General features: G+C 43.0%; 1 protein-coding gene and 1 long non-coding RNA gene across 3 annotated transcripts in view; one reads left to right on the top strand and one right to left on the bottom strand.

Moving 5' to 3' along the window:
• Positions 1-12806: 12806 nt before the first annotated feature.
• Positions 12807-22500, bottom strand: part of LOC147027352 (uncharacterized) — a 12521-nt gene continuing 2827 nt past the window's right edge. Inside the window, exon 2 of the long non-coding RNA XR_015057002.1 lies at positions 12807-13393. This is a non-coding gene — a long non-coding RNA (uncharacterized LOC147027352). The remainder of the gene's footprint in view (positions 13394-22500) is intronic.
• Positions 13257-22500, top strand: part of LOC147027351 (unconventional myosin-Ib-like) — a 74590-nt gene continuing 65346 nt past the window's right edge. For both annotated transcript variants that reach the window (XM_085876693.1, XM_085876694.1), the window contains exon 1: positions 13257-13426. In XM_085876693.1, coding sequence (XP_085732819.1) covers positions 13265-13426 — 162 coding nt within the window. In that variant the 5' untranslated portion in view covers positions 13257-13264. The remainder of the gene's footprint in view (positions 13427-22500) is intronic.

Raw genomic sequence — 22500 nt, 5'->3', positions numbered from 1 at the left:
CTGAGATACTGAGATTCTGAGATACTGCGATTCTGAGATACTGAGATTCTAAGATTCTGAGATGGTGACATTCTGAGATACTGAGATGCTGAGATTCTGAGATGGTGACATTCTGAGATGCTGAGATTCTGAGATACTGCGATTCTGAGATACTGCGATTCTGAGATACTGTGATTCTGAGATTCTGAAATACTGTGATTCTGAGATGTTGAGATTCTGAGATTCTGAGATTCTGACACACTGAGATTCTGAGATTCTGAGATGGTGACATTCTGAGATACTGAGACGTTGAGATTCTGAGATTCTGACATACTGAGATTCTAAGATGGTGACATTCTGAGATTCTGAGATACTGAGATTCTGAGATACTGAGATTCTGAAACGCTGAGATGCTGTGATTCTGAGATGGTGACATTCTGAGATGTTGAGATTCTGAGATGCTGGGATTCTGAGATGTTGAGATTCTGAGATGCTGAGATGTTGAGATTCTGAGATGCTGGGATTCTGAGATGTTGAGATTCTGAGACGCTGAGATTCTGAGATGTTGAGATTCTGAGACGCTGAGATTCTGAGACTCGTGTTCTAAAAGTTCTCGAAATGAGATACAAACCTCCAAGAAATCCTGACTTAAAAACAAATACTTCACCTGAAAAGGTTCACCAACACCAGCCTGTCAAACTTTTAGATGTGCCTTGTGTCTCGCCTGAGTTCGATTACTGCCTCGACGATAAACTGTCTGATTGATTAGTGCATCACAAAGTGCACCATCAGTCAAATGATGACTAAGCCTGATGTCCTGTATGCTAGCACGAGTTGGTGGATGTTAAAGATCCCACTGTGTTTTTTTTTTACGAAGAGTAGGCGAGTTTTCTCCGGCATCCTGAACAACTTACAAATTCCTACCCAAATCACCTTCAGTCGAACTTCAGGCCTGGCCAGTCAGTTCGTGAAAGACTTGGGCAATAAACCTCCCCGACTGACCCCACGAGAAGTTGAGACCATGAATAAAGAAGTAGAGTGGTACTGTAGTCGTAGTCACAGTAAATGTAGCAATTATGGAGGCAATTGGTAAGAAATTTTCTTGTCTTTATTTCTATTTTGAAAGATGTCAAAGTTTGCATTTCTTTGCATATTGTATCTCCTTCCGATAACTTTTTGAATGTTTGAAGAATTACATACATTAACAGTTTAGTAGAAAACTATATTGTGTTGGCAGCTAGAAGTAAAATTAAACTGAATATGAACCGAAGTTTAATGTTTTCTTTTGATCTTTTTTTCAATTGATAAGACGGAGAAGCACAAATAAGTTTTGTGGTGAGTGACTGTCCTGAGAGTCTGTGGGTGAAAATGACACTCTGCCATCCATTGGTCCACAGGTCATGTTGTTCTACCGAGGTTTGCTGTTATTAGTGGTGCCGGGGGGGATAGGGTGGGAGTATCATTTTTGGCCCCATCTCTCAATGGTGAAGAATCACTCAAAAAATCCTAGTAGCCGGATCCGGATTCAGATCTTCACCTCAATCTAATCAGTTCGTCCTTCTCACACACCCAACCTGTCCACAACTTTTTGAGATATCCTGTACACAGACAAACACAAAGGGATGAAAACATCACCTCCTTCACCTTCGGTGGCGGGGGTAATGAAGAAGAGATAAACCATAAATGATTGGAGACGAAGAGGAGGAACGGAAGGGGTGATGAAATGAATGTTCAGATGGGAGGGGCAGACGAGGTGAGGGAGGTGAGGTCAGGTGGGGATGGGGGAGGAAAGGTGAGGTGTGGGTGGGTTCGGGGACACGTGACGTGAGGGGGGGGGGTCAGGGAGGCGAGAGGATGAATTTCCACCATTTTTGTATTTATTTCATTTCGTGGGAATTCACATGACATCATCACTGGGAATATTATCAAAAACATTTTCGTTTTAAAATCATGTTTTAGCAAACAATATTATATATATATATATATATATATGTATATATATATATATATATAATTACAAAGTATCACAATTATTTCAATACTATCATTATAATTCAGTATGCACAACAGTAACCATTCATTGTTCCATCACTTGCATCATACCCACTTGGCTATTGAGTGTTTCAGGTGTTTGTTAGAACGTTAAACACAAAATATCTCACCATGCAGTTCAAGAATTCTGTTCCATTCAAACTTGCTCGAAATTTTTTGTTAAAACCACCGCCACCTCAACCTCCACCACCACCTTTACCTCCACCTCCTCCACCACCACCTCTGCCACCACCACCTACCCTCCACCTCCACCTCCACCTACCCTCCCCCACTCATTCCCCACTCCCTTTCCAAACCATTCAGAATTCACCCCTGGGCTGTTTTGGGGTCAAGTCTTCATCTGGAACTACTCGTACTTGTAGCTAGGCCCACTGCTCACCCTCAAAAACCGCTTTATGACTCTTTTTGTAGTCGAAAACCATGTGGTTTGGGTTTCCCAATTGCTTCGTTTATTTCCCCTTATGATGGAAATGCCTTCGCTCACGGTCTGGTACTGATACGATGGGTGTTCATTATGTTTTCAGTCTAAAGGTATGCATAGTTTGCAAGAAGTGAAATGTCCTCACGAATTACACTTACACGTCGAAAAATATGAAACTCTGGGGTTTCCTGGCTATTGTGAGCATCTCGTTCTGAGAACATTTTGAACAGAGTTTTTATAAACACGTACATCAATATGTACAAGTAAGCCTGGTGTTGGCTTAACGGTCAACGTGGCTGGCTTAAGATCTTAGGGTCTTGAGTTCAAGCCCCTGTCGGTCATTGAATTAACACCAGGTGGGTTGACTGTGCCTGTCATCCTCCTGAGGTCGGTGAAATGAGTACCAGCTGACTGGTAACAAGGTGCACTGCATGAGCGGCACGGCCGTGCCCGCAGAAAATGATGCAGCCAATCAGCCACAGGATGCACACACACACACACACACACACACACACACACACACACACACACACACACACACACACACACACACACACACACACACACACACACAAATAAAATAAGTACACGAGTGAATTCATTACTACTACTGCCCCAATTTTTTCCACCTTGTTGTGGGGTTTGCTGGGTTAAGGTTCTGACTTGAGTGTTTCACAAACTGCCTGGCCAGGCCCAACATTGAACCGAGGGTGATTTGGCTAGGAATTGTTAAGTTGTTTAGGGTGCCGGAGATGACTCGCCTACTTTTCATGAAAGACTCCGTGGGATCTGTAAAATCAAGCAACTAATGCTAGCAAATGGGACAGCCAGCTTAACATCCATCCGTGGCATGGAGCGTTTTGTTATACAACAATGTACCCATGAAGCACCAATCGGACGGTTTATAGTTCGGTGAGGAATCAAACTCAGACCAAGCAGCTCAAAAGGTAAGTGCTCTCTGCACCATCCTGTCGGACTAGGTGAATTCCTGAATGGAATATAAATATTAAATTAATCTGCAATGCACAATGATACATTAATGAGATGGGGAGCAGTAAACGATACGACAAGAGAGATGTCTGTCTGTCTGTCTGTCTGTCTGTCTGTCTGTCTGTCTGTGTATTTGTGCTGCCATTTTTTTATCAGAGATGGCCAAATGGGTCTTCGTCAAACTTTCAGAGGTTCATCCCTAAGTGCTGCGGAGTGTTTTAGGTCAAAAAAAAAATCTCTAAAATGTAAGTTGAATTTATTGGAGGATTAAAAAAAAAATCGTTCTATCGTGGCTAACTTTGTAACTACTTGAATGGTAATATTAAATGATCCGTTAGCTCATTCATTAGTGGGTGTAGGAAAGTGTTTTCGTCCACCACAAAAAAAGAGAAAAAAATAACAACTTGATTTCTTCAAAATGCCAACAGGATTGGAGCACCGGGCAATGCCGAGTGCCCCTGCTGGTAGGTTCTAAGGCCTTAAACCACCCTTTGTGTTTGCAGAGTCGAACGACTTTTTGAACTGCATTAAGTACATATGGTTAGGTTAAGTTGTCTTCTTTTATTGCTTGCTGGGGATGAGTCTTGCCAAGTTTAGATGACACATGATAAGATGTCTTGTCCATGTGTTCCTCCATGTCAAACTAGGCAAGACTGGGCAAGTGAGGGGGTAGGGAAGGGTGATATGACCATTTTCCTTCCCATGCACAAAGCCCTTCCTCCTCGCTGTCCACGAGCATTTGGGAGGCAGACCTTGGACCATTTGTGGTGTGTGATTGGTTTTGACTCCAGGGTTGAGAATCAGTCTGCTGTGCCTGATGCAGAGAGAACCCCTGGGCTGTGATTGGGGGTCCACGAAATGCAGAGAGATCCCCCTCTCTCCCCACTGTAGCAGGTGATTGATTTGCTTCTGGAAAAGAGGGGCAGAAAGACGACCGGTTGGGAGGGGGGAGGAGGGTAGTGCTGTGATTTGTCAAGTGCGATCAGCAGGCATGGAGGGGGAAGCTGCTAGAAAAACCTAATGCCTGTCACTCACCCACTTTTTACTGCTCGGCTGCTTGCTTCTGCCTTGTTTCTCTGTTGGACCCATTCTCCTTCCTGTGATCGCCCCTCATACATACTCCAGTATGTATGAGGGCAAAGGTTACAGTTTTGAGGGCAAAGGTTACTCTTTTATGGAAAAAAAATTTGAGTTTTTTTTTTTAATCTTGAAAAATAGGCCACAGTGAACACACAGTCATGTTCAAAGATTGGCCTTCAAAACCTCACTCAAATTGTCCTAATAAAAGGGGACAGACAAATACACACATACACATTGTGTTTTATATTATTAGATTATTAAATACCATCCATCTATCCATCGGGACCATACTCTGTACAGAGCCGCGGTGTTGCCGTAGCAGTCTCCTGGGCTATTGGGCACATTCCTGGATGGGTCGTCACTCTGACGCAGGATACTCGAATGGCTCAATCTTCCCAGCAAGCCGGTCCTCATTTCACCGACCTCGGAAGGATGACAAGCTGAGTCAACCCCACCTGGTATTAAGTCAATAGCCGAGCAGGATTTGAACTCAGGACTCAAGGACCCCAAGCCCGCCACCCTAATATTAAATACAATCACTATTCATACTACAATTTCAAATCACAAACAGTGTGAATAATATAATCAATGGGAATTTGATCACATGGTATCATTTTTGCCTCATTTGCTCATGGATAGTGAAATTGTATGGGATGTCAGTTATACTTGGTATGTTTGTAACTTTTAACCGTGTTACTCTACGTCCATTTGATGAGTTAAATGAAATATCACAGAAAGAAAGATTAATGCAAAAGACTTAGGGTTCAAACTCGAATTGCGACAGGAAACTGTAACCTTTGCCCTCCAAACTGCAATGAGATTTTTTTTTCATTTGACCCTCGTGGGTTGTTCCCTTGTTTATGTCCACATCAACATTCGTTTTGCTACTGTCTTGATAAACCTCCCAATGTATAATAGGCGAGATTTATACCTGTTGTCGGGTTTGTTTATACAATTAGTGCCCCCAATTTTTAATGGTACCCCAGAATTCCTTAGATCCCGAGGAGTACTAAACCACCATTTAAGTTTTGTTTTACCTTCTTTTTTTTTTCTGCCAATGTCTGAGCTATATCTCGGAGCTGGCTGGGACTTTTGTAATGAGATTTTGTATAAATAATATGAATACAAAGTATGCGGGATTGACTTCATCTTTTTTGACTTTGACGTAATTTTAAGGTCATGTCCTAATTATAAACATTTTAACACGTTTCACCATAATTCGACTTAGGTTTATCCTATCGGAACAAAATTGCCCTTGCTAGATAGCCGAGAGCAAGTTACATCTATGCTTCATTTGAATTATACCTCTCCGAGTTAAATGTCGAATTCAAATGGCGGTCTGGAAAAAAAAAAACTTTTTTTGTCATCACTCAATTTTGCCAATGCAGAATCTTCAAGACCGCTTGACCTTAAAAGACGTTCTTGCATCGTCATAGTGTAACTGCATATAAGTTGTGCACCTGATAATTTATTTGTGTCCTTGACCTACTTTTTCAGATTGTGACCTTATTCACAAAAAACACTCGTTTTGATCGTAACTTGAATAATTTTCCTCCGATTTTCATGATGTTGAGTTTCATGGATAGATTGTAGATGAAGGCACATTTTATTAACTTACACTCTTATCCATAAATGTTGAACATGAAGGTCATATTTTGATCCGAAAATAATATGTCCATCATTGGATGGTGGGCGTCGGGAGGTCTACCATTGGTGATCGCTTTGTGATCGCAGATGTCTAGTTTGCTTTATTTGTTTACTTTTTATTTCTATATTTTTACAGAGATCGAAGACTCTTGGAGCAGCTTGTACATTCATGTATCACCTGCAGGCCAAATATATTAGTGGACATCAGTGTTCTTTCACATGAATAAAAGTTTTAGCAGCACTTGGACAAAAAAAAATTACAGAATTTTGCTGCTGCAGGCCCTTCTCATGTCCTTGTTTCTCAACACTGTGTGGGTTAAGGTATTTTATAAACTCTCACGTTATATTTAGTAATAAAACTATTTTATTACCAATCATATCTAATATATAAAGCTCATTCTAACCACTCATTGACTGACTGATATTGATGTTTGGTACCTTCCTGGTGATGTAGTAAGCTGAAATTTCGCTTGCCGATGGACATCGAAGCCGATATACTGAGAAAAAAACACAGAACTGCTGGAGAACATTCGTAAATGAAAATATGAATGAATAAATAAATGCAGGTTGTGAACATCTCCCTGAAACTTCTCTATTAATGTAACGTTGTTTTTTGGTGAAAGCTACTCCAGGTTTCTGGGTTGTATACAGTACGTCCTGAAGTCGATAATCACACTGACTCCAGGAACCTGCCGATTCCCGAAAAATTGCCAATATCGGCCAAGCACGTGCGTGTGTGATTGTGTGTGTGATTGTGTGTGTGATTGTGTGTGTGATTGTGTGTGTGTGTGTGTGTGTGTGTGTGTGTGTGTGTGTGTGTGTGTGTGTGTGTGTGTGTGTGTGTGTGTTGTTCATAAAGCATAACATATTCTCTCTGCAAACTCCCCTACCCCCCACCCCTCTCTCTTTTTCCCATTCTTGCTCTACCCCCTCCAAATACAGTGCAGCACCCTCCTCCCACACCTACCTCTCTCACTGTCCCCTCCTCTCTCTCTCTCTCTGGACATATCCGGACAATGGTTATGTCTCAACAGTGCTTGTCTCCGGGCGGTGGTTATGTCTGGATGGGACTTTGTCTCCGGACGTGTCCAAGCGGTGTTTGTCTCTGGGCAGCTTGGCTCCGGATGCGTTTGGGTGGTGTTTGTCTCAAAATATGTCCAGACAGTGTTTATGTCCAGAGGTGTCTGGGTGGTGTTTGTCTCCAGACCCATACAGGGGGTGGTTGTCTCCAGACGGCTTGGCTCCGGATGCATCCGGTGGGTTTTGTCTCCAGACATGTCTGGGTGATGTTTGTCTCTGGGCCGTGTTTATAGTATGACCGGTAGAAAATGGATTTCAGACATTATTTTGTTTCCATCTTCACTGTTATTTGATGCAGAATCATTTTGATGAGACAGTATGAATTGTAATTCACACTCCACTGCAGTCTGCCTTTCCTTCCTCTCACCTTACACTGTCTTCCCTCCCCCCTCCTCATTCCCATACCCCTCCTCACTCCCACACCCCCCCTCACTCTCACACTCCTCACCTCCATACCCCTCCTTGCACTCCTCCCTCCTCTCTCTTTGCCCCACCTCTCTCTCTGTATTCCCCCCCTCCCCCCTCTGTTCATCTTCGGAGGCGTCCGGGTGGTGTTTGTCTCCAGACATGTCTGGGTGATGTTTGTCTCTGGGCCGTGTTTATAGTATGACCGGTAGAAAATGGATTTCAGACATTATTTTGTTTCCATCTTCACTGTTATTCGATGCAGAATCATTTTGATGAGACAGTATGAATTGTAATTCACACTCCACTGCAGTCTGCCTTTCCTTCCTCTCACCTTACACTGTCTTCCCTCCCCCCTCCTCATTCCCATACCCCTCCTCACTCCCACACCCCCCCTCACTCTCACACTCCTCACCTCCATACCCCTCCTTGCACTCCTCCCTCCTCTCTCTTTGCCCCACCTCTCTCTCTGTATTCCCCCCCTCCCCCCTCTGTTCATCTTCGGAGGCGTCCGGGTGGTGTTTGTCTCCGAACGTGTCTGGGCGGTATTTATGTCCGGATGGGAGTTTGTCTCTGGATGTGTCCCGACAGGAGTTTTTCTCTGGATGTGTCTGAGCAGTGTTTGTCTCCAGACGGCTTGGCTCCGGATGCGTCCGGCGGGTTTTGTCTTCGGACGTGTCCGGGCAGTGTTTGTTTCTGGGCCGTATTTATAGTATGACCAGTAGAAAATGGATTTCAGACATTATTTTGTTTCCATCTTCACTGTTATTCTATGCAGAATCATTTTGATGCGATGGAATGAATTGTAATTAATGCTCCACCACACATCTGCCTTCCCTTCCTCTCAACTCTCACTGTCTTCCCTTCCCCCACCCCTCCTCACTCCCCTCCCTCCTCTCTCTTTTCCCTTCGACTCTCTCTCTCTCTCTCTCTCTCTCTCTCTCTCTCTCTCTCTCTCTCTCTCTCTCTCTCTCTCTCTCTCTCTCTCTCTCTCTCTCTCTCTCTCTCTCTCTCTCTCTCTCTCTCTCTCTCTCTCTCTCTCTCTCTCTCTCTCTCTCTCTCTCTCTCTCTCTCTCTCTCTCTCTCTCTCTCTCTCTCTCTCTCTCTCTCTCTTACCCCCTCTCTTTCTCCCCACCCACTGGTATTTGCAACTATCTAATATATAAAGCTCATTCTAACCACTCACTGACTAACTGACTTAATCACACTGACTGACTGACTGATATTGATGTTCAGTACCTTCCGAGTGACATCGAAAGCTGAAATTTCACGTGCCGACGGACATCGAAGTTGATACACCAGGAAAAATAACAGAACCGTTGGAGAGCTTCCCTAAATGAAAATATAAATAAATGAAAAAAAAACAAGATAAATGCAGGTGAGCGACCTGAGACAATGGGGAACCACGGTTCGCTATTGCTTCCAATGTGTCAGCATACCCCGCTTGTATTACTATATACATACCCACATATTATACTCGGTCATAAATTTTGGTGTTTCTTCGACTGTTGCGAGAATCTTGCTCCAACAATTTTTGAACACCCTCAGTGTCATTTGTTTCCGGTAAAAAGGTGGTTGTTTTGGGCATTTATCGTGCTTATGCCAACGACCATTTCAGTGCAACTTAAAACCACTAAAACATACACTGTAAAAGATGTCATGATGCCAAAGAGACATCAGGTTATAATGGATAAATGAAAATAACCTTCTCATTCTTGATAACCATTGGGATTACAGGAAATGACAAAACCTTTACATTTGATAACTCCGTGGCATTCTCTAACTTTTCTCGATGATTAAGTCTCCGCACAATTGGTTAAGATAAGTACGATACCCCGTGCATTGAAGCAAACACTCCATTCAGAGTCGGAATGCTTATGGAACCGCAGACAGGAAGAATGGACCTCACAAATGGCTTCTCATATATGGTCTTACAAGATTCTCATGATCCATCACAGATCTTTAGAATGGAAATGAAGTCTGGAAAGGGTTTGTATCGGCAAGATAAGATGGGTGCATCTGGATAGTAATGAAAGATCCCATTTTAATAATAGTTGATGAGTCTGAGAAGGCCTGGGATGAAGCCAGGAAATGGTCGCTAAAAGGATCAAGCTTTGGTAACCATCACGGAGGACTTCATCACACGGCTTTAGCTCAGGCATGAGAAGTTTGTATTCAAGAGGTTCTCATGGTAACAGGTAAGGATTGTTGTGTTGTAAAGTCGAATGGAAATTGGTAATCACACAAGCGTTATGAACGCGTCTCGTAAACACGTTTTAAACGTGTCGTGGACGACGACGACGCGAAGGTTCAGAGAAAAATTAGGAGCGTTTACCCAATGTTTCCTCGAGTTTGGAAATTGCTGCCTATTTATTGCCTTTCTTAGTATTAGTATCTTAACAAGTCAAGTTGAGAGGGAGAGATTCGAGCTTTGGAAACGAACACCTGCCTTTGATTCGAGCATGCATGGTACCATTCCCATGAACCTTTGAGTGAGTTGTTTCAATGCTTTGAGCCTATTCACATTTTCTCCCATAAGGGCGAGCGGGGGGTGCCGCATGTGGCTTTTAGGTTATCCCAGACCCAGCCTTCGCTGGGCTTTCACGGTCTGTTGGGTGCTACCATCGAGATGTCCATGGCGTGACCTCACAGGTCCAGGCCACCATAACAGATGAGAAGATAATTTGACTTCTTTGTATGAACTTGTTTCTTTTAGATGTCGGATTAAACGTCTGGAAGAAGTTTGCATAGTTTTGGGCCCAGCAGTTGTTCGTTTTGGCAAAAGTGTGTAATACATTAACTACCACTCGAGGTCCAAATGACGGGTGCTTTGAGAACGTTAGTGCGAAGGATAAATAAAGTGAGGAATTTGGGAAGCTCCTTTACTTGACAATAAACAGATGTTCCTGCTTCTGTGCATCCCCATTCTCACGTTGCATTCCCAACGTCTCAATTGCTTCGGAGTTTTCTCGGCACTAGTGTTACAACACTGAGCAACCGCAACGTTTACATCTTTATATGGGGTAGCAAATATTTATAGCCAACAATTATATGGGAGAATATTTCAGGGTTTTCTCAGCCCAGCCAATGTATACCCCAATCGGTTGCTTGTACAATTTAACAGTGTGTGTTTATACAACACTACTACTTCTATTACTACTACTGATACTACTTTAATGGGCCTAATTGTTCCCACCTTGTTGGCGCAAGTGTTTGGTTGAAATCTTTCAATAATTGGTTGATTTGGCCTGAATTTCGACTGAAGGTGATTTGAACAGGAATTTGTAATCTGTTCAGGGTGCTGTTAGTTAGACATAGCTGTTAGACTCGCCTACTCTTCGTGAAAGACATCGTGGAATTTTTTAACATCCATCAATGAATGCTATCAGATGGGACACCCGGCTTAATGTCCATGCTGTCAGAGGGATGGCACGCTATGTGATGTAACACCCAGCCAGAGAAGCACGAGTCTGACAGTTTATCGTTGAGTATGGAATCAGACTCAGACTAAATTACTCAAAGGTAATACCTCTGCAAAGCTAACTATCTGTGCACCATCCTGTCGGACTAATTGTGTCGAGAACAGCATACTGAAATATTGATCTAAGCATCATGGTGGAGTTTACATGCAGAAAAGGACATCAAGAAACATCAATGTACTTTTACAGCAGGTAAAATAGGGCATCAGTAATCAATGGACATATATATATATATATATATATATATATATATATATATATATATATATATATATATATATATATATATATATATATATATATATATATATATAATTGACACCTCCCACACTCCGCTAGCCAAAGAAGCTGCATAAATTAACCTAAGAAGGCCAACACAAGGTCAGCGCTTTGCTGTTTCAACGATATTATAGTTGTGGAGGAACTCTGGAAGGGTTTGAAACAGCAAAGCACTTTCCTTATGTAGGCCTTATTGGGTTGCTTTATGCAGCTTCTTCAGCTAGAGGAGTGTCCATCCATCCATTGGGACCATACTCTGTGCAGAGCGTTGGTGCTGCCTAAGCAGTCTCCTTGGCTATTGGACACAATCCTTGATGGGTCGCCACTCGGACACAGGACACCAGCAAGCTGGCACTCATTTTTGCTGACCTCAGAAGGCTGACAGGCAGAATCAACCCCACCTGGTATTAATTCAACATCCCAGTGGGATTTGAACTCAGGGTCCTGGGATCCCAAAGCCACCACCCTAACCATTAAGCCAACATCAGGTATAGAGGAGTGTGAGAAGTGTCAATTATTTATATAATCCTAGCCACCTGTGTTTAGTTGATTAGGTGACAGCTGATTGGTTATTCCCTCCATTCACAGGTGAGAGATGTGGGTGAATCTTTCTACATATATATATATATATATATATATATATATATATATATATATATATATATATATATTATATATATTATATATATATATATATATATATATATATATATATATGTTATGGGTTTTGAACAAATGAGCCAATGCTTCAGATGGGAATGCTAAAAAGCTTTTCGTATCATTGTGTTCAACATCATCTACATATTACGAATACAAAAATTGTCCAAGTTTTTTTTTTTTAATGTCACAATGGTATTTCAAAACAATACGTCAGATTCGCACCTTGGATTCCAGCATCGTGAGCCATGTGGTCAGATGGGAACAGCAAACAGGCTCTGGACTATCGTAACAGTGTATTTTGAGAATTATTTTGCGAATTTGCCACAACGACCTCGGAAAGGTTTTCCTCGTCGTAACCTGTTACCAAGATAAAACACATGATTACACGGGGTGGAAGGACAAATGTACAAATGAGATCCTCACAATACTACAACACATGCAGTAGAGGATACTTGTACAACATACAACAATGTCAACAAAACTTTGTGGGTTTCTTCTAGACTATCGAGGGTTTGTCGTCCCCACAACTTCTTAAATTCTCACCCTTTCTCATCGACGACAAATAAGGGATTGTAAGGAAAACGAGGAGAAGGTAATAATACTGATATACAAACAACTTGTTGACCTCAGTCCTCACCCCCCTTGCCCTCCCTCCATACTGAAAGGCCAATAAGGCCATCCCTTCCCTTTGGAGTAAGCCAACTGCCCCAATCATCATGAAGTGAAGGTCCTAGGTTCTATTTCTTCACTATGCTTTGCCAGACATTCTGGTCGGTCAACTTTCATGATAAGAGTTTCTTTTGGTCCCTGTCCTGTAAAAATACAACATAAGAATATTGGAGATGTCCGAACATGGTTTGAAACTCAGAAGGAAGATTTTTTTAAATATATATATATATATATACTCCGGATGATATGATGCCGTTTTTCTATTAAAGTTTCTTCACACCACATTTCATCCACAGGGAATGTTTGAAAAGCACAATGTGATGAGATCGGGACTTTCCGAACCTGCGTTGTGAAGTTTTTATTTTTATTTTTTAATATTGCGAATGGGTTGCTGATTTCAAGTGCAAACGTTTTGTCGGAGTCTTTTTGCAATACGTTCACGGAAGAGATGCAAAGAGAGTCTCTGCTGTAGCTTTTTAGAACTGACGTATTTGGCTTGACCTGCAGGTGTCCCGCGTCCCAGATGGGGTCCACATCACGCTCCCACGGCAGTAGGCTGGAACAGAAGGCGTCGGCGCTGCTCGATTCGGCCGTGGGTGTCGGAGATATGGTTCTGCTGGAACCGCTGACGGAGGGAGCCTTCATCCATAACCTGAAACAACGATTTGAGCATGACAACATTTACGTGAGTAACACCATTCCGGTTCCACCGTTGTAAATTACCAGAAATACAAGCAATACAGTCGTATCGTAATTCAATAAAATCTCATTATAATGAGCGAATCGTCCGGTGGACTGGCCGTTGTATCAAAAACATGTTTATCTGGGATTCCAACCTCCTCCACATCCTCCTCAGGGACCCCTCTCCACTCCCTCCCTTCCCCAGCAATCTGAGCATTTGAGGACAACCTACCTGTACCTGCAGTTCACGTTTGGCTTCCCCAACCAGACAAATTAGAGAGTTTTACATAATTTCTCTGAAAATCTCTCGATTCAAGATGCACATTTCACTTTTTGCTATGTTGTGCATAAAATTACTCGTTAAACCACAATTATCTGCGAAGGTGGTGCTCATTTTAACGAAACTCATTGTGATTAACCTTCGTTGGACTGTGCAGGACTGTGCTGCGGCTAAAATATACAGATCCTGATCCGATAATCCTGTTAACAACGTATCCTTCATGGAGCCTCATGGGACCACTGAAGCAGTAATAAGCCAGTAACGGCCCGAAATGAAGAAAAGGTGGTGAACTCGACACCCATCTTAAAATGTTCACAATGCAGGCATGTTAGCCAGCATGAGAAATCATCTGCTTGTCGGTGTACTCCATTCATGCAGCCCCCCCCCCCCTCCGTGTCACTGCATGATGATGACATTTTATGGTAACCATGACGTTGCCAAGACTCGAACACACAACGAATGAGCTCAGATAGAAAACCACCGACTGCGCCATATTGCCCGTATTAGTTTGACCATGGCTACGCAGTTACCCTCAACATCATCTTTGAGGAGTAATTGTTCGAAGTCTGATGGATCATTGTGGAATCGAACGCAAATTCGGCAACTGTCCAACCTCTGATACATGGCGAGCAGTTACAGATGTATTTTTGGCTAATTATATTTATGAATGCTCATCTTATGATGAAATGATGTTACAAGTAGCAAAATTTCCCCTTGATCACTGCGTACGTAAAACTTCCTGGTGCCTCGCTGAGCCTCAGAATCCCAAATATCACAATTTCGCTCAAAGTAATACCTTCCCAGGCTGGCAGCACGGCCCACAGGTATGCACACTCGCTTCAAAGCCTCCTCGCCTGTTTGAATCCCAAATCCAGCTGTAAATTGTTCTGCAGGTGTTTCACAGGCAGGGCGATTCATCAATGTGTGTGTCGTCTCTCGGATGGACGTTAAACTGGGCCCCCACATCTTAAAAGTTTTGTGAAGAGTAGTCGAGCTATCGCCGGCACCGCGGACAATTTACAAATTCCTGCCGAAGCTCCTGCCGGGAAGGCAACGGCAAACCACCCGGTACAACCCTTGCCAAGAAACTGCTTCGGTAGCAACGGACGCTCTGTAACAGAGTTCGGTGCATCAGAATCAGAAGAATTTTTTACCTGTACCTTTCAGGTGCTTTACCATCCGTTGGAGAGTGGAGTTCGAAACGCGATCGCTGCAACCAAAGCCCCCACATCTTAAAATAAACAAGTTCAAAGGTTAAACAAGCACTGTATCTGTCGGACAACTTCAAAACTCCTGGTAAATAACTTCCACCTCGTGTTTGCTCGAATTTATCCGTCGATGGCTTTATTTTTTGGGGAAAATTGGCGACTTTGGCAAGAAGGCACAAATTCAATTTCCTTATCTGGCTCTGCAAAACATTCACTCGATGACATCATGCAAATACCTCTTTCATTACATCCTTTGTGTGTCTGTGATAACAAGTAGTTGTTATGCTTTGGCTCCCACTGGGTTTGTTTTAACTCCTTCGGACCCGCTCGTATGCCAACGAGACTTGCTCGTTCAAACTACAACACAATGTTCCGAAGATCGTAGCAAAAGTTCCACGGACGAGACACTCGCAACAGTCCAAGACAGACCATGGTTAAAAAAAAAAAAAATTCAATACACATTACTAGACAAGTTTATGCGGTAGTAAAATGGAGGCCGGGACTCTTGATAGAGTGTCGGGGCTTTCATGAGAAGTCGAGAAACATTTCAAAGGGTAGAACCAATCCTGGACAGATCGAAACTCCGTCACTCACCTACTCTTCGTGAGAGTAGGTCTCACCACTCACCAACTCACCTACTCTTCGTGAGAGACACCATTGCATCTTAAATGTCCACCGACGACCATTGCTGGCCGACGGGTCATCCGGTTCAACGTCCGTCTGATGGACGACGCACGTATTGATGCCTCGCCCCGGATAGGAAACACAAGGATGACAAGTTTGTTGCTTGGTCGGGATTCAAACCCAGGCGAGACGGCTCAAAAAGGTGAGTGTGCATACCTCGAGTTTACCCTGCCACAACATTTGTGGGAGCCCCATGTATGAATCTCTTTGATGCGAGCATACACGGCAGCAGCAGCTTGGGTCGATTCCATACATCGAACATTTTACATCGAACGACAGGTTGTTCGTCATCAATTCAATTCGTTTACAAATCCTGAAAATGTGAGATGTCATTTTTGCGAATATCGCTTCGTTTGTTTCCCATTTCTTCAAAGAGGCCCGAATGGCTGCTTCGGTTATTCCCAACGAGAAGCCGACTTTCCCACAGGGAAGCGTAGAAGGAGCAGACCTGACTGCTCCGTTAGATCTTTGCCTTGTTTAAGAGTGGCGAGACGCACGATCTGACTTTCCATCCTCTGAGCAACATATGTGAAAGTAATTTGAGAAATCCCTGGAGAGGTTTAACCGCTGGAACCCATTGCTTCCGGGCCAAGAGAGCAAATAATCAGTGAGCAGAGAAGTTCTAAACGACTCCACAGCTTGGGAGTATAAATTGTCTGCAAAGCTCACAATTTACGAGCCCATCGCTCGTGTAATCTGAACACCAATGACACGTACAAATGATACCTGATTGTAAAGGAAAAATCAGATCTTAAGAATTCAAAATCATACGAAGTCCAAGGCTAAGTGAAGTTATAAAGTTGATGAATAACTCTGGATGTTAAAGTACATTTTGAAGGAATTATCAAAAGTTACGCAAACGTTTCTGGCGAGTCCAAGGATTGTGCATCGGACAATTGTTCGCGTAAAGAGGGAACTCGAAAACGAGAATACTGTGAACTTTAATAACAACGACCCTCCATGTGTTTGTTGAGGATTGTGAGTGTGCATCGTTATGGGATTCGCTAATCCGAGGTCAAGGTCGTGTTCCGAACATGGCCTGCGTGCTATATTGTCATGGACATTTCCATCCATCCATCCATTAGGACCATACCCTGTGCAGAGCGTTGGTGCCGCTAAAGCAGTCTCCTTGGCTATTGGGAACAATCCTGGACGGGTCGCCACTCCGACACAGTATACCAGCATGCTGGCACTCATTTTGTCGACCTCGGAAGGATGACAGGCAGAGTCAACCCCACCTGGTGTTAATTCAACAGCTGAGCGGGATTTGAACTCAGGACCCTAGGATCCCAAGCCCACTACCTTAACCATTAAGCCAACACCAGGCATATGGACATTTGGCGTTCAAGATGTTCCACCAATGAGGGACAATGGTCCCAGAAACGACTGAAAAATATTTAATGATGCTTATGTAAAATTATAAAATATAGTTCATCATAATTTTCTACTGGGAATTTATATGGGCTGGCAGGATAGCCGAGAGGTGTGCACACTCACCTCTCAGCTGTCAGACCTGTGCTTTTTATTTTTATTTTTTTTTTGTAGACAGAGTCGAGGCTCGTGGAAGACGATTTGGCTAAGGCTAAGGTTGAGGGAGACTTGGAAAAATAATGCGTGTGGGGAGGAATGGAGCGTGGGAAATGACAATATGGATACAGAAGAAAGCTCATCGGAGGGAAAAACTGGAAGTTTGGAAGGAGAAATGCTTGGGGTGGAGTGGGGTGTGGGGGTTAACGACGGTAGAAATTATCATGGTTTTGGATTGAGGAACGATCTGGGATGGTGGTGAACAGCTGTTTGGAAAACCTGGAGGGAGGAATGAGATTGAAGAGAATGAGGAATTTGGTTCCACAGGCAGGAAAAAAAAGGAATGAACAAGTGGGGATGAACTGTGATCTTGGATTTAGGTTGTTAGATGCCCTGCACGAACCTGGGGGAAAGGGTGGAACAAAGCACGGAAAGAGCAGAGGGTGCAAGACCAGAAAGGAGGCGGTAGAAGCCAGAGAGACCACCGACTTGTCTGCGATGGGAAAGTGATCGGCCCATGGACTCAGCCTCAGCACGGGAGATTCCAATGATCTTTAAGGCCTTGGCTTCCACTGCATCAAGCTGAGCACCGGTTGGAATCCTGAGGCAGCTATAAATTGTCATTCTGGTCTTTCACATGCAGGGTGAGGAATCAATGCGTGCACCATCCATCCGAAAAAAAAAAAGAAGTTAAGCCGGAAGACCTGTCTGCCAGCACCGGCCGTTGCTGGGTGTTAAAAATCCCACTACGTGTCTTTCATGAAGAGTAGGCGAGTTATCACCGCCATCCTGAGCTAATATCAAATTCCTACCCAAATCACCTCCAGTCAAACACCTGCCCAACACTTTGTGAAAGAAGGCCGAAAACGTTCCCCAGCCGACACATACAAGGTCAAAATAATTTAGGCTGTTAAATAAGCAGCAGTAGTAGTTGTATAAATCTTCCACAAATGCAAAATATTCGTTGCCAACGGATTGCTTGTAACCCGAGATGACTTTGGCACAGAACTGAGATGTCAAGGGAGCCATATGGGAATTAAAACATGTTCAAAGCTTCCTCATGTGAGCCATTTTATTTGGAACTGTATGATCATGGTTTGTGAGCAATAATTTAATAGAAAAGTGATAAAGTCCGCTTTTCCGACATTTATGAACCTACTTAAAAGAAAACTGAAATTTGTGCAAAAATGTTTACCAACAAATTTATTTTAAATTTTCACGAAACGAAATTGGCAAAATCGTCACAACTACCTTGCTGTTTAAACTATTCTTTGTAATAAAAAAATATTTGTTTGATACTTCAAGGGAAGATGAAAACACTTTAATTAAGCGAGGATGAAGATTATAGTTGATAAAAATTATTTATGGTTTTACAAACCGAGTAAACATATTTTTGTGAACACTGAAATAAAGGAACATTTATATACAACCTTGTAGCCTGGTGTTGGCTTAGTGGCGAGGGCGGCGGCTTGGGATCCCAGGGTCCTGACTGAGTTCAAGCCCCGTTGGGCCGCTGAATTAATACACCAGGGGGTTGACTCAGCCTGTCATCCTTCCGAGGTCGGCAAAATGAGTACCAGTGTACTGGTAAGGGGACACTGCTTCAGCGGCAAAAAGCCGCGTCCCAACCAATGATGCAAACAGCAGCCACAGGCTGCACTCGATAGCCATACAACCTTGTTGGAAGGTGGGGGCAATAATAAATAAGTTATTTCTCATGATGGGATTATAGATATTTGGGGCGTTAAAAAGCTTCAATGAATCAGATACCTGATATATGTATATATATATATATATATATATATATATATATATATATATATATATATATATATATATATATATATATATATATGTATATATATGCATATATGCATATATGTATATATATATGTATATATATATGCATATATGTATATATATATATATATATATATTATATACATACATATATATATATATATATATATACATATATATATATATATATATATATATATACATATATATATATATATACATACATATATATATATATATATACATACATATATATATATATATATATATATATATATATATATATATATATATATATATATATATATATATATATATATATATATATATATATATATATATATATATATATATATATATATATATATATATATATATATATATATATATATATATATATATATATATACATGTATGTATGTATGTATGTATATATATATATATATATATATACATACATACATACATACATACATACATACATACATATATATATATATATTCCTGAGTTCAAGCCCCGTTGGGCCACTGAATATATATGTATGTATATTTGTGCGTATATATATATATGTATATATGTACTGCATGTGTGTGTATATGTATACATGTATATACGCATATATGTATGTATGTGCATATATGTATATACCAAGTCGTATAACACCAGGGGGTTGACTCAGACTGTCATCCTTCCGAGGTCGGCGAAATGACTACCAGTGTACTGGGCTGGTGTATACCCTGGTTAAAATAGGTGTACCATATCCCTGTGTCGTAAGAGGCGACCAGGGTTGCGTCAGGAAGGCCATCCGCTGTAAAACATGTGCCAAATCACTATGCGGATCATATGGACGATCCGCTGTGGCGACCCCTAACAGGAGCAGCCAAAAGAAGAAGATATATATATATATATATATATATATATATATATATATATATATATATATATATATACATATATATATATATTTATACATATGTATATATATATATTTATACATATATGTTAATATATATATATATATATATTAATATATATAATATATATATATATATATATTATATATATATCCATGTATAAATACATATGTATAAATACATATGTATAAATATATATATATATATATATATATATCTTGTTACGGCTGTGGAAATTCGCAAACCACCATTCAGGGCCTGTAGGTGAGATATCTCAAAGTACATGTGTAGTTAGCCCCAAATGCGTTGTCTAGAGGGAATTTATGTGATTCATTCGGGCTGCGACGCTTTGAGATATATAACATTGAGTGCAACAAAGGGGGCCCCGTTCCCACCCCACTCCAAACGTCGTGTCAACGAAACCCGCCAAGGAGCACGGAGTCAGGGCACAGCCACGCGGCCACATCTGCGGCGCGTCCGCCAACGCGTCACGAGGACGCGGGTAGGACCCACCCGGTCTCACGGACCTGGCCGCTCCTTCAGGTCACGCGCGCATATTGGCCTACAGGCCCGTCTGCCCCCTTGTCTATGAGGGTGGCTTCTTTCCTTTGCTTTTGAGTAAATGTGTGTTGGCGCCGTCTGTAAAGTTGAACTGTATAAGTGTTTCCATGTGTGCGCGTAGTCGGTAGTAACTCTGCGTCGTTGTTTCTTTTATTGTAACTGCTATATGTGCATTTTGACTGTTTGGCTGTATATGTGTGCTTTCCGTGTGTCGCGTAATAAATGTGCATCGTGTGAACTGTTTTCCCGTTTCGCTTCGTCTTTTCTTTATTGACCCTCCATCCTTCTTCACGTAAAAGGGTTCGTAATGGGCTTAAAACGCCCGATAATTAATCGGAACCGCCGAGGCCGACGATAACACCGCTCGGTTATCCCGACAGCACGGAACGGACCGCTTAAGCGGTTCGTGTCTGGAGTCGGCCTGCGGCGAGGTACAATCGCCCGGTCGACTATCCGCGCAGGTACTGAGGTAGATCGAATTTGGCGAGCAACCATTTCCTGCGCGGGTGGGCAATTGTCATGGTCGTGGTGGGGTTAAACCCCCACCCGTAACTTGCTCCCGGCGTTGTTCCGAGTGGGTCACGACAGAATTGTCCGTTCCGGTGGGCGAGGCGGCCGCCATTCGAGTCGAGCGGCCGATCGCACGCCGGCGGGCGCGAATTCGCAAGAATATGTATATGTATGTATATGAATATGTATATGTATATGTTTGTATATATATTGTTGCGGTTGTGGAAATTCGCAAACCACCATTCAGGTCCCGTAGGTGAGATATCTCTGTAAGTACATGTGTAGCTAGCCCCAAACCCGTTGTTTCGAGGGAATAAATGTGATTCATTCGGGCTGCGATGCTTTGAGATAGCCATTTTTCTGTTCTATCTTTATTTTGAACCAACCACGCTCCAACCATCACACAACAACAACAACGCCAACAGCCACGATCTTTACCTTCACAACTCGCTCCCGCAAACATCGCATCACCGCCATTCCAAACGGCGCCATGGCCATAAACTACCACCATAAACCCTCCACCACCTTCACCTCTCTCCTTCTGCAGCCATTCCCGCACCACCTGTGAGCACCGAACGTCGGGCTGTCATGGGCTCCTACAAGATACGCGCCGAGCCGCGAGTGCAAAATGCGACCTTTCCGAGGAGAATTCAGATCAGGAATGCAACACGCCCACTTCTGATCCGTCAAATCAGCAAGCGCGAGGCGGCTTGGCCCCGCCTCCAGGCGCGTCTGTGTGGAATCGAGATATGCAAATTCTAGGATCAGGGGAGATTCACGCCCCTTTTTCTCCGTCCAATGGGCGAACGTGACTCCGCCCCCGAGCTCGTCCTGATCCGGAAATTTGCATATGGGTTCTCCTGCCGGCCTATAAAGCGCCGAGCGCAAGGCGAATCTGGGTAGAGTCAGTTTGGAAGAGCGGAGTGGAGTCGGGAGGCGAGGGCGTCCCGGTGGTTTTCGGCAGTCGGCTGAGGAGAATTGGGGGAAGAGTCCGAGGAGCTCGGGTCCGAGCAAGGAAGACGGCGGTTGGCGACGAGGTCGCGGTGGAATCGCTCGTCACGGGACCCAAGCAAGCCAGCGATACTCTTTCCCCAGATCATCAACAATTCCCCCTTTCCCCTGCGCTGAGATAGTGCGGAAAGGGGGCCCCGTTCCAACCCCACTCCAAGCGGTGCCAACGAAACCCGCGAAGGAGCACGAAGTCGGGGCACCGCCGCGCTTCCACATTTGCGGCTCATCACGAAGACGCGGGTAGGACCCACCCGGTCTCGCGGACCTGACCGCTCCTTCAGGTCCCGCGCCAATATTGGCCCACAGGCCCCGTCTGCCCCCTTGTCTTTGAGGGTGGCCTTTTCTTTTGCTTTTGAGTAAATGTGTGTCGGCGCCGTCTGTGAAGTAAAACTGTTTAAGTGTTGCTGTGTGTCGGTCTTGGTCGGTAGTATCTCTGCGTCATTGTTTCGTGTTACATTTGCTTTTTGTGCATAATTGTTTTAATTGTATATGTGTGTTCTCCGTGTGCCGCGGAATAAATGTGCATTATGTTGAACTGTTTTCCCGTTTCGCTTCGTCTTTTCTTTCATTGAATCTCCATCT

The sequence above is a fragment of the Eptatretus burgeri genome, chromosome 4 (assembly GCF_056783735.1).
Source record: "Eptatretus burgeri isolate ZD-2024b chromosome 4, Ebu_testis_v1, whole genome shotgun sequence".
Classification (NCBI taxonomy): domain Eukaryota; kingdom Metazoa; phylum Chordata; class Myxini; order Myxiniformes; family Myxinidae; genus Eptatretus; species Eptatretus burgeri.
The sequence above is the reverse complement of the archived record's forward strand: the minus strand, read 5'-3'. Positions and strand labels throughout refer to the sequence as shown.